Source organism: Dama dama, chromosome 5, assembly GCF_033118175.1.
Source record: "Dama dama isolate Ldn47 chromosome 5, ASM3311817v1, whole genome shotgun sequence".
Taxonomy (NCBI): Eukaryota; Metazoa; Chordata; class Mammalia; order Artiodactyla; family Cervidae; genus Dama; species Dama dama.
The window spans coordinates 34,890,270-34,904,341 of NC_083685.1; the positions used below are offsets into that span (position 1 = coordinate 34,890,270).

Here is a 14,072-nt window from a genome sequence, read left to right on the forward strand (position 1 = left end):
AGGCATATATTTCAGATAAAAACAGAAACATTTTATGTTGGTGATGGACAGGGAGGCCTGGCGTGCTGCGATTCATGGGGTCGCAAAGAGTCTGACACGGCTGAGCAACTGAACTGAACTGAATTTATGTTTTATTAAAATTTTGCTAAAATTGTTGGAATATTTCTAAAATTTTTATTAATTATGCAGAGTCTAGAAGAAATATATGCATGAGAAAGTAGATCAATTTAGGTGAAAGATATTTAAATTGGCTCATGATGTTAATGCATGAGTCAGAAAACTGAATTTTAAGAAATTTCATATTTAATAATATTTCATAATATTTCCAAAAAAAAATATGGAGCTATACACAAAGTTAGAAAGTAAAGCAAATAAGGAGGATGAACAATAACCAAACTGTCTGACTTATTACTCTTTCTGGCATATTCATGTAACAACCAGTTCTTATAAGAATCCAGATATTTGAGCAAACAGAGGTTAAAGAGCACATGGATGTATAATCTGGGCTCTTTGTACACAGCTGATAAAAATTTATGACATCAAGTAGATTTCATAAAACATTAAGAAAGCACCTTCAGCCACTCACCTGGGAAGCTGGGAATTTGAAGGACATATATATTTTTTTTTATTAACTCTTCTAACATCAATACCATTTTCTGACAGAGTTCTTATATCTGAGAACTCTAAGAGAAACATGGGGTGATAATTCTAACCTCGTTTTGAACCTAAGTACAGGTTTCCAAAAACAGGTTTCCACTCTACTCTATCCAAAAGTAGAGGGTTCCTGTGAAATCATTCATAAGCCAAAATGTCATAAACTGAAGAATTAACTTAGGGCACACTGCTAAGGGACACAGTTTTCTAAGACTCTTTAAAGGTTGTAGCATAACAGACTGAACATGATTTTAACTTTTTACCATGTTTCATAAAATGAAAATCCTTTTAGAGTTTCTTTTGGTTAAGGAATGCTGATAAATGTAAGTCTTTCATAAAACCAAAGTGGCCTAAACTGAATTTATGAAAATTGGAGGCTACCTGCGTCAGCTATTCTGCATAAGATTCACCAAGTGTAATAACTCTGGAATTGAAGTGAGTCCTAAAATTTTTGCCTGAACATCAATAACAAACCACTAGTACACAGATTTTATAAATGTTTCACAGAGATTTTATACTCAGTACTATCACTGTATGTAAACTTATTTAGTGTGCATGCCTGAGGAAATATAAATAAAATGTCATCATTACTTGCCTAACTTTATCATAAAATAAATTAGGCAAATTGTCATGTAATATGAGATGAGATGGGAATATTCCATTGAAGGTATATAATACCCTGCAGACAAAATGGAGGTTATTAAAAAAAAAAAAAAAAAACTTAGAGTAGTATTTTGTTTTCTAGGCTAGTGATGCCTGATTACTGATGATTGTTGTAAACCTGTCAGTTTGATGACATTCAGATCACATAGCCTCTTGTTAGATGACAAGCCGCTACCACTGTGCAAAAAAAATGGCAATGAGTTAGGAACAGGTAGGTCTATTTAATGACATTGAAGAGGGTGCTATTTTGAAAAAATAGAATTCGGATATGAAAGTCATGAAACAGATCATTTCAGCATGTTTTGGGTCAACAGTTGACATAATTTATGAAACATATTACGTCACAGGATGTGGCAATGTTGTTGACCAAATTGAGAGCATAAATATTAGAATTTAAGATAAGTAATTAAAAATAATAAAAATAATAAATGCTTATCATGCGTGGTTAACCTTGACATGAATTTGATTATCCTTAGTGTGTTTTGTTTCATAAAAAGTTTGCTCATATGTAAAGATCTGTGAGAAATATTTAAGAGTTTTGGGTTTTTCTAAAGAAATATGAATTGTTCACTTTAAAATGTTTTGAGTATAGTACTTTTATTGAGTAGTATTCAGTGAATGCTAAATAAAGTTAATAATTATCATTTATTGATTTATTTAATTTTTCTCAAATATTTGTTTTTATTTGATTCTTTTTGACCCCAGCACTTAGCTCATAACTATCAGGATTAAAATATCACCCTGGCTATGATGTCCACACCATATCTCTAACTACAAATTTTCCAAATTCCTAATTATTCTACTTAACTCATGTTGGTTGAATATAAAAATGATTATTAATTGATAACTGGTGCATTTGGGTCCATCTATAATGGCAACTCACTCCAGTATGCTTGCCTGGAGAATTCCATGGACAGAGGGGAACCTGGCAGGCTACAGTTCATGGGGTTGCAAAGAGTCAGACACAAGTGAACGACTAACACTTTCAGTTTTACTTCATACCAGATAGACTATACTATTCTTCATTTATACTATCCTAGCCTCTGTAGACATTGATAATTCCATGCATAAATGATCTCATTAAATCTGTACAACTGTTCTTTAGAAGTATTTTCTGTATTCTTTAAAAATAGAAAGTAAATGAAAATTAGAAAGCTTAATCAACTTGTTCATGCTACCAGAATATGCTCTATTTCCAGAGTTTGTGGCACCATACTTAAACTGCCTTTAAATGTAAAAATATCATATTTAACTTATTTTAAGACCCTTTCCTCTACTTCTAAACTAGATAAGTATTTCTTAAACATTCATATAGCTTTTGGAATATTTAGGTACAAGTGGCTATGTTTCACCATATTTTTAAATCTGTATATTGTGACTAATAGTTATCACATTTTATAATAATTATTAACTTATATGAACATTATATATTTATGTAATTTATTCAATTTTGAAACCTTGTTGTAGAGTTTAACTCATTTAAAACATTCATTTAAAGAACAATAATTAATTTTAGTTCATAATAGCCAACAAATATTAATCTATTAAAGGTAATTCTAATGTAAGTAATGTAGTAAAAAGCCAATATTTCCAATGCAATATTACTTGTGACAAAGAAAAAAAGAAAAAATATGTGTGTGTGTATATATACTAGTGTAACATATTTAGATACTATCTTCCAATATTTGTGAGAAGTTAGATTAATCATATCCTTTACTAAAATCCCAGAAAGATATCATATAATCAGTGCCTAGTATTCAACACATGTAGAAGCCTGAAAGCTTTCCAGAGTAGCCTACATTCACATTGCTTTTCATTTAAATCCCAGAAAGATGTCATATAATCAGTGCCTAGTATTTAACACATGCAGAAGCCTGAAATCTTTCCAGAGTAGCCTACATTCACATTGCTTTTCATTTACCATAATTCTGAAGATGAATTGTTACCCTCTGGGGATTGCCTTCCAGAGGGAATGGAAGTGCTTTAAGTGCCTGTGCTCTGTGCAAAATGTTTCCGAATAAATAACCTTCTACCTCTACCTAAAGCCCCCACACATATTTCAAATCATCTTCTCCTCCCTGATAAAAGCACCATACAACTGTCTAGGGCCCATTTCTACCGTTCTCTGCATTTAAATCCTCCCTGTATACCATTCCATTAAATCTTAGTTATCAAGCCCTAATCCTTATGTAACTGAGATTATATTACCTTACAGCATTTTCTTGTAGTTCAAATTTTGTCATGTGACAAACTTCACACCAATTCAAAGACCCAGACACAACAAATATCAACCCCATGGACTGTGATGTTTTGCATGAATTTCTCTCAACAGCACCATATTGCTGGGAAATATAAGAAAAAAATGAGATTGATACTACTATGAGAATTCAGTTATACAGAAAATAACTGGATGACTACTCTGAAGCCATGGTTAATGTCTGTTGTGTCATTTAGCCCCAAACTTGTAAATCTTTCTCTGCTTTTTATTACTATCTACATGATATTCAATATCTCTTCTTTGCCTCTTTCAAAAGGAAAACAGAAGAAAAGCATCTTGCCACATATTGTTTTAGTATAATAGAAATGTAAATTGACCAATGTAAAGGGGAAATAAAGTAAAGCTTTTGCTTTAAATCTAGCAAAACTGGACCCTGGAAAAATATTTATTTTTACTCACAATATCTTAATATCTACATTAAAGGAAAAAATATATTCTTCTCAGCAGGGTCAATTTCCAGTATGACAACAATAATAATATTTTATATTTGGATATGTAATACTACAGGTGTTAATATACACTCATATCTCTCTCTACATCTATCTCTACATCTATCCCTATCCATAAATCTATGTACGTATTTCACTTATTTTGGCAACTCTCTGATTTCTAAACAATTATTCGATTTTCCAGTCTTACTGAAATGATTTTTATCAATGTTTCTAGCAAAAAGTAAGTAATTATTTTCAGAAAGTTGGTAGGAGTTGGTAAAATGTCCAGCATTATAGTGTGGGCTTTTCTACAACTGCACAGAATTCTCCTAGTGAATTAGTATCTATGCCTTATTACAGATAAGAATATTAAAGCTCAGAAAGGCTAAGTCATAGCTCCAAGTCATAGGATTATTATATGGTAGAAAAATAATTCTAATTCATGTCTTACTGCAAAATCCATGCTCTTAATTAGAGAAATCTGCTTTATTAGATACATAATTGATACATAAATATGTGTTTGAATTGTGTGGGTTCACTTATACAGGGTTTTTGCCTTTTTTTTTTTCCAATAATTATCTACTACAATATTATACATTCTGCTGTTGGTTGAATCCATGGATATGGAACTGCAGATACCAAAAGCTGACTCTAAAGTTACCCTCAGATTTTCGACTGCAAGTGCAGTTGGGGCTCCTAAGCCCTGCATTCTTCAAGGATCAACTGTACTTTGTATTTCACCATTGCTCAAAGGAAAAAAGATCTCCAAAATTATTTTTGCTGAAGGTCGAGTCACCATTGATTGGTCTGTGAAAGTTTCCTCTTGCTTTTTGAGAATATTTATCTGTCAACATACAAATGTGACTTGTGTAGTTAATAGTAGTAGCCTTTGTTCATGGAACTACTAGAAGAGAACCCAGAGCAATTCTTAGGTTAGAGATTTACAAAAGGATGTAGTTTTCCCTGATGTGTCCTCTCCCTGATTTTGGTGTTGTACAGAATTCTGACAGTTTATTGAGTACTAGGAAACATCCCAAGAAAAACTGCCTTGTACTACACAGTCTCACAGTTTCAGCTTATTCTCTTTTATCATTGATAATATTATACTCAGTAAGCTTACTTAATTTGACTCTATCCTGGTTTTAATTATGTGTACTACTTTCTAAAAACTGCTACTGTCACATTAACAACTGTATATATGATAATGGTACAGCACATTTATGGAAAACAAATTTAACAAAAATTAAGTCTTTATTTAAATGAAAGATAAATCTGTTATTACAAAGAAACTGTGTTTGAATGCTTACAAAATAGTAGAATATAGACATGAATTAGTGATGTTCTGGATATCTGTGTTACAGCTAAAATCCATTGGTTTTATTAACAAAACAAATGTCAGGAAGCTTCTCCCTCATGTCTTCTTATAAGAGGTTTACATTTTCAGGTATTATACCTAAGTCTTTAACTATTTTGAGCCAATTTTTATATATGGTATAGATGGGGGTCTAGTTTCATTATTCTACATGTGGATACTGTTTCCCAGTGCCAATTTTTGAAAAGACTACCCTTTAGTCAACGAGCACTCTGGAGCCCTTGTCAAAGTCAGTTGACTGCATACATGTGGATTTATTTCTAGGCTCTATTTTCTGTTCCATTTGTCTACATGTCTCTGTTTATATCAATAACAAGCTGTTTTAATTACTGTGGCTTTGTAATGAATTGTGAATTAACTCTCGTATTTTTCTTCCTTTCAAGTTTGTTACAGTTATCCTAGATTTTTTGTTGTTCCGTATGAATTTTAGGATTTTTTAATATATTTCTGTAAAATGCCACTGAGATTTTGATGGAAATAGCATTGGATCAGAGATTCCTATGGTTAGGATGGATGTTTTAGAAAAATTCATTCTTTGACTATATGAGCACAGAATATCATGATATCTTTCCATTTATTTGAGTTTTCTTTCAATTTATTTAATCAGTTTCTTATAGTTTTCAGTGTATGGGCTTTCACTTCCTTGGACAAAATTGCCTCTCAAATATAGCCTGTTAACATATAGAAAGACAACTGATTTTGTATGTTGACTTTTCATCCTGCAATTTAACTGAATATGTTTACTAATTCTAACAGGTTTGTGTGTGTGTATGTTCATGTGGGTCTGGAGTCTTTGGGGTTCTACCTATTTGAGGTCATATCATCTGCAAACTTAGACAATTTTTCTTGTTCCTTGGATTTGGATGACTTTTATTTATTATCTTTGCCTAATTGCTAAGGCTAGGAATTCTAATATTATGTTGAATAGAAGCATGAGAGTGGGTACTCATGTTTTGTTCGTGATCTTAGAGGGGAATTTTTTTTTCTTTTGATTTTTAGTTTTTTACCATTGAGTACAGTGTTAGTGGTGAGCTTAAAAATTTATGGACTTAACTATGTTGAGGTAAATTCTTTCCAGTCTAGTTTGCTGAACATTTTTATTGTAAAAGAGTGTTGTAAAAAGAACTTTTATCATAAAAAGATGTTTTAAATGTTGTGTTTGCATCTATTGGATGATCAAATGATTTTTATAGTATAGTTTGTTAATGTGCAAATCACATTAACTAATCTCCGTATGTTAAACCATCCTTGCATCCCAGGGATAAATCCCATTTGACAATGGTATATGTTCTTTTTAATGTGTCACTGGATTCAGTTCACTGATATCTTATAGAAGACTTTTGTAACTATATTCATCAGGTATATTGGTTTTCTCAAAAGCACATGTAGCAAAAGCAAAAATAGCCAAGTTGGAATATATCAAATTTAAAAGCTTCTGAACAGCAAAGTAAACAATCAACAGAGTGAAAAAACTACCTATGTAATGGTAGAAAATATATTCAAGCTTTATATCTGATAAGCATTTAATTTTCCAAAAAAGGGACTCCAATAACTCAATAGTAAAAAAATAATAGCCCATCTTAAAAAGAAGGAAAGGACATAAATAGACATTTCTCCAAAGGCATACAAATGGCCAATGGACCATATAAAAATGTGTTCTACATCACTAATCATCAGGGAGGCAAAAAAAAAAAACAAAACAAAATGAGAGATAATTTTCATACCTGTTAGAAATGCTTTATCAAAATAGCAAAAGATAAAAGTATTGGAAAGGATGTGGAGAAACTGGAAGGTGTAGACTCATCTGTGGGTATGTGAAATGATTTAGCCACTATGGAAAACATCACAGAGTTTAAATATAAAACTATCACATGATCCAGCACTCCCACTTGTAGATGTATTTTGTAAGAAACTGAAATCAGAATCAAAGACATAGTTGTACACAGCGTTATTCACACCATGCAAGATATGGAAATAACCCAAGTACCTACTGACAAATCAATGGATAAAGAAAATATTGTATATACATATAACCTAATATTATTCACTCTTAAAAAGACGGAACCATGTGGATGGACCTGTAAGACATTATGTTGATTAAAATAAGTCTGTCACAGAAGGACAATTACTGTGTAATTGTACTTACATGAGATACCTAAAAAAAAAATAAAAATCATAACAGCAGAAAATACAAGGTGACTGCCAGGGGAAGAGGAGAAAGGAGAAACCAAGAGTTGTTCAATGGTTTTAAAGTTGTAGTTATGCAACACAAATAAACTTTGGAGCTCTACTGTGCAACTTAGATCCTGTATTTAACAATGTGGTGTTGTGCCCTTAAAATAAATTGAGAAGGTAGACTCTATGTTAAAAATTCTTACTAAAATTCACTAATTTATTAAAAATAAAATCTTCTAGTTTTCGGGGCTTCCCTGGTGGGTTAGAGGGTAAAGCCTCTGCCTGCAATGCAGGTGACCAGGTTTGATCCCTGGGTCGGGAAGATCCCCTGGAAAGGGAAATGGCAACCCACTCCAGTATTCTTGCCTGGGAAATCCCATGGGCTGAGGATCCTGGCAGGCTACAGTCCATGGGGTCACAAAGAGTCAGACACGACTGAGCAACTTCACTTCACTTCACTTCACTTCTTCTAGTTTTCATGCTTTTTCCTTTAAAATCTCACATAACTTAAGTACATAAGTAATATCTATAAAAGTTTTACTTGCAGACATAGAAAACGGAAGTCTCTAAATCTTTCTCTTGTACTGTTTCTTATAAGATGGCTTTGAAAATTCCATAAACAAATGTAGTAAGGCTGCACTGCTATATCTTATCAAAATAGCATTTCTGATTTTAACAGCATATTGCTAACATAGCTTAAAATTATTTAAAAATATTTATTTTGACCTGCAAAAGTTTGAAGGGATAAGTAAAAAATAAAGTGAAAACATGATTTCATGAACTGTTGATAATTAAATGAACAATATGACAAAATTTTATTAAATCTTCCGGAAAAATTTTCACAAATTCCCATGATGCTAGATAGTGTGATTCATTGATTAAAGAAACTATGGCTAGATGTTTCAATTTTGTAACAGAGATTTATGTAGAAAAATATATGACAAATATTAAAAGAAAATTAAAATACAGAGTCGAAATTAAAGTCTGCTTCATAAGCATTATAAAGAACAAGGACAAGTAAAGTTTTCAACTACTTGTCCTAAAATTAATTTCTAATAGGAAGTTAATAGAAAATTGGTATTTAGCATAAATATATAAAAGGAGTAAACAAATTTTAATGGACCTTATCTAGGTCATTAAACTGAGTTTTCTTTTTTCATTTTCTACCTTAGAATTTTATCTTAAAATATTTGCTTATAAAAGTATTTGTTCTAGCCAGACACAATATAGTACAAATACGCTGGTAGCCATGGCCTGGATAAGTGTCTCCTTCCTCACTGGATCAATTCATATCCTCATGTACACACTGTTTGAAAGGAATAAGAAGATTACTAGGACAATGTTTTGTGGCTGTTCAGTCCATCAGTCATGTCTGACTCTTTGCAAACCCATGGACTGCAGCACACCAGGGTTCCTTGTCCATCACCATCTCCCGGAGCTTGCTCAAACTCATGTTCATTGAGACAGTAGTGCCATCCAACTATCTCATCCTGTCATCTCCATCTCATCCTGCCTTCAATCTTTCACAGAATCAGAGTCTTTTCTGATGAGCCAGTTCTTTGAATCAGGTGGCCCAAGGATTGGAGCTTCAGCTTCAGCATCGGTCCTTCCAATGAATATTCAGGATTGATTTCCTTTAGGATTGACTGGTTTGATGATGTCCTTGTTGTACAAGGGACTCTCAAGAGTCTTTGCCAACATCATAGTTCAAAAGCACCAATTCTTTGGTGCTCAGCCTTCTTTATGGTCCAGCTATCACATCTATACATGACTAATGGAAAAACCATAGCCTTGACTTAATAGACCTTTGTTAGTGAAGTAATGTCTCTGTTTTTTAATATACTATCTAGGTTGGCCATAGCTTTTCTTCCAATGAGCAAGCATCTTTTAATTTCATGGCTGCAATCAATATCTACAGTGATTTTGGAGTCCAAAAGAATAAAGTCTCTCACTCTTCCCATTGTTTCCCCATCTATTAGCCATGAGGTGATGGGACCAGATGCCATGATCTTAGTTTTTTGAATGCTGAGTTTTAAGCCAACTTTTTCACGTTCCTCTTTCAATTTCATCAAGAGGCTCTTTAGTTCCTTTCACTTTCTGCCATAATTGTGGTGTCATCTGCATATACGAGGGTATTGATATTACTTCCAACAAACTTAATTCCAGTTTGTGCTTCACCCAGCCAGCATTTCACATGATGTACTCTGCATAAAAGAGAAATAAGCAGGGTGACAATATACAGCCTTGATGTATTCCTTTTCCAATTTGGAACCAGTCCATTTTTCCATGTTCAGTTCTAACTATTGCCTCTTGACCTGCATACAGATTTTTAAGGAGGCAGGTAAGGCAGTCTGGTATTCCCATCTCTTTAAGAATTTTCAACAGTTTGTTGTGACCCACACAATCAAAGGCTTTAGCACAGTCAATGAAGCAGAAATAGATATTTTTCTGGAATTTTCTTGCCTTTTCTATGATCCAACAGATGTTAGCAATTTGATCTCTGGTTCCTCTGTCTTTTCTGAACACAACTTGAATATCTGTAAGTTCTCAGTTCATGTACTGTTGAAGCTGAGTTTGGAGAATTTTGAGCATCATTGTGCTAGTGTGCGAAATGAGTGCAATTGTGTGGTAGTTTGAACATTCTTTGGTATTGCCTTTCTTTGGGATTGGAATGAAAACTGAACTTTTCCAGGTCTGTAGCCACTGCTGAGTTTTCCATATGTGATGCCATATTGAATGCAGCACTTTAGCGGCATCATCTTTCAGTATTTGAAATAGCTCAGCTGGGATTCCATCACCTCTACTAGCTTTGTTCATAGTGATGCTGCATAAGGTCCACTTAACTTCACACTCCGGAATGTCTGGCTCTAGGTGAGTGATCACACCATCATGGTTATCTGGGTCATTAAATATTTTTTGGATAGTTCTTCTGTGTATTCCTGCCATCTCTTCTTAATACTTTCTGCTTCTGTTAGGCCCGTACACTTTCCGTCCTTTATTGAGCCCATCTTTGCATGAAATGTTCCCTTGGTATCTCTAATTTTGTTGAAGAGATTTCTAGTCTTTCCTATTCTATTGTTTTCCTCTATTTCTTTCCATTGATCCCTGAGGGGGGCTTTGTTATCTCTCCTTGCTCTTCTTTGTAACTCTGCATTCAGATGGATATATCTTTCCTTTTCTCATTTGCTTTTTGCTTCTATTCCTTTCTCAGCTATTTGTAAGGCTTCCTCAGACAATCATTTTGCGTTTTTGCATTTCTTTTTCTTGGGGATGGTTTTGATCACTGTCTCTTGTACAATTTTATGAACCTCCATCCACAGTTCTTCAGGCACTCTTTCTATTAGATCTAATCCCTTGAATCTATTTGTCCCTTCCACTGTATAATCATAAGGGATTTGATTTAGGTCATACCTGAATGGCCTAGTGGTTTTCCCTGCTTTCTTCGATTTAAATCTGAACTTGGCAATGAGTTCATGTTCTGAGCCACAGTCAATGTTGGTCTTGTTTTGATGATTGAATAGAGTTTCTCCATCTTCAGCTGCAAAGAATATAATCAATCTGATTTCGGTATTGACCATCTGGTGATTTCCATGTGTAGAGTTGTCTCCTGTGTTGTTGGAAGAGGGTGTTTGCTATGACAAGTACATTCTCTTGGCAAAACTTTCTTAGCCCTGCTTCATTTTGTACTCCAAGGCCAAACTTGCCTGCTACTTCAAGTATCTGTTGACTTCTTACTTTTGCATTCCAGTCCCCTATGATGAAAAGGACATCTCTCTTTTTTTTGGTGTTAGTTCTAGAAGGTCTTTTATATCTTCATAGAACCATTCAGCTTCAGCTTCTTTGGCATTTTTGGTCAGGGGATAGACTTGGATTAGTGTGATACAGAATGGTTTGCCTTGGAAATGAACAGAGATCATTCTGTCATTTTTGAGACTGCACCCAAGTACTGCATTATTAAGATGGCAGAGTAGAAGGATGTGAGCTCATCTTCTAAGGCCAGAACCCCAAAATTTCAACAAGCTGCTGAACAACCATTTACAGGAGAATGTTGGATCACACCAAAAATTATACCCCATATCCAAGGGACAATGCTTGAACCTTGTCCAAAGTCTGGGCTCAGAGAAATTAGCATATAAAGGTTTCTCAAAATATCAGAGTCCCTGAAAAGCTTAGACTAATATGAGATGTAGACAGGCATAACAGATTGACCTTGGAGTGAGGAGGATGAATAGTCAGTCCAAGCAAATTGAGAAAGAATCCCAAAATGGCCATGTGTGGCATGTGTACCAGAGGAAGAAAGTGTCTGAGTCTTTGCCTATAGGTAGCTCACTTGATCAATGTTATAGGAGTACTTTGTGTTCTAAATATTATAGTTCAGCAGTAACCAAAAATTCATCTTTAGTATCTCCTTCCCATCATATTCCTTTCACCTAGTAAAAATGTTTAAGTAGGACACTACATTTTTCTTAAAACTTCATGAGAAAATTTGGAGATATGTACAGTGATGACAAAGGATTTCAAGCAGTAAGTGGAGAATAACCCATGATGTGTTGTTGGTGCCAGGGCAATGTATGTTTCATGTGGCTTACTTCTCTACCTGCTGCAGAGAAAGGTTGATGTACTGCTATTGGACCACTGACTACAATGCAGAATAGAGAAAAAAGAATGATATTATGGTATTAAGTGTATAGGATACCCCTTGGCTGTATTGTGGGACCAAGAATCCCAAATCATTGAGGAGAGGGAATTTGCAAAGGATTTAATTTCCTGTATAAGCAAATGGGAAGACAGGACTCAAAATAGCTTATATACATCTGCCAAAGAAAAAAAAATCATTTTCATGTCATATTGAACATTTCACAATCTTGTAGTTAATCTTTCAATCTACTTTTAATATTTCAAGAATTCTATCCTTCCTATATATGAAAACTGCTTTTGTTTGTCTTTTTTTTTTTAATTAATTAATCATTTCTTAGCATTTTCTGATGCTGCTGTTTCTGAAAAAAGCTTAAAGTTGAGTATGGTGTTTGTGTGTGTGTGTGTGTGTGAATCAGTTGTGTCTGACTCTTTGCGACTCCATGGACTGTAACTCACCAGGCTCCTCTGCCCATGGGATTCTCCAGACAAGAATGCTGGAATGGCTTGCCATTCCCGTCTCCAGGGCATCTTCCCAGCTGGGTCTCTCTCATTGCAAGCAGATTTTTTACCGTGTGTGTGTGTGTGTGTGTGTGTGTGTGTGTGTATTCAATACATACGGGTTTTTCTAGCAGAATCTTCCACAAAAAGAGAAGAGATGTCTTCATCCACTCCTGCTTCATTTTTTGCAATACAAGTGTATGCTCCCGTATCTTCATAGCGCACATTGCTGATATGAACCTCACTGCCATTTGCTGAAAACAGAAGGCAAATGCAACTTATTAGCTACAATTTCAGCTTTGGTATAGTCATTTCTGATTACACAGTCAAATAGTTCACTTAGCTTTTCCTAATTAAACTGTTTTCCTTCCTACTTCCATGCTTTGGAGACATGCTAAGTTATTTCTAATGCATTCAAGTATTTCATAAATTGTGCTGTCATTCTATTACAGACATCCCAATACTACTTATCAAAAGACACACAGTGTATTTTATATTCATTTCATATTCCCTACCTTGCATAAGAAGTGCTACATGTTGATAGCTATAATTTCATTTCTGTATTCATTTTTAATATTCAGGATCCACTTTATCCTCAGCTTTACAACAGTTTTAATTAATATCAATATGGTTCATTTAGAGAACACATGTGAAAGTACATGTCATAAAGGAATTAAGTGAGCTACATCATATAAGTATAATGCCATTCCATTGAGCAAGCATAGTATTGTGTCTGCATTATACCTTAGGAGTTATTAGGTAGGGGGAACAGAAAGAAAATATACATAATTCCTTTGCAATATTCTCAGTTGTTTTCAAGAAATATACCTAATCTAAGCAATATTATCATATGGAAATTGATATCATCATTATCAACCAAAGGGTTAAGGGATTGATTAACCCAACTTTTAAATCTTGGTAAAAGAATATTTTTGAAGCTAATCTCTGAATAATGAATTGCATTCCTCAAAGTGTAAACAAGGATATAATTAGCCATTTACTATACATTGGCAGAACATGAAGTACTTTTACATATGCGTGCATGCTCAGTTGCTCATTTTTGTCCAACTGTTTGCAACCTCATGGACTTCAGCCTGCAGGCTGTTCTGTCCATGGGATTTTCCAGGCAAGAATACTGGAGTGGGTGTCCATGTCCTCCTCTACAGAATCTACCAAGGGATTGGACCCTCATCTCCTGTGTTAGCAGGTGGATTCTTTACCACTGAGCCATCTGGGAAGCTTTTACATACATTATCCCTTAATAGTCCCAGATAATAACTAATCATCAGATGAGGAATCTAAAGCTCCTAGAATGATCTTATGCAGTTTACTTCCCTCAAAGATAAGGGCTGAACTTCTGTTC

The 14,072-nt window shown here is 34.2% G+C and overlaps 1 protein-coding gene across 1 annotated transcript in view; it reads right to left on the bottom strand.

Annotated features, from left to right (window-relative positions):
* The window catches only part of FSTL5 (follistatin like 5), an 864,841-nt gene that overhangs the window by 146,584 nt on the left and 704,185 nt on the right, over positions 1 to 14,072 (bottom strand). Inside the window, exon 10 of the mRNA XM_061140881.1 lies at positions 12,829 to 12,963. Coding sequence (XP_060996864.1) covers positions 12,829 to 12,963 — 135 coding nt within the window. The remainder of the gene's footprint in view (positions 1 to 12,828; positions 12,964 to 14,072) is intronic.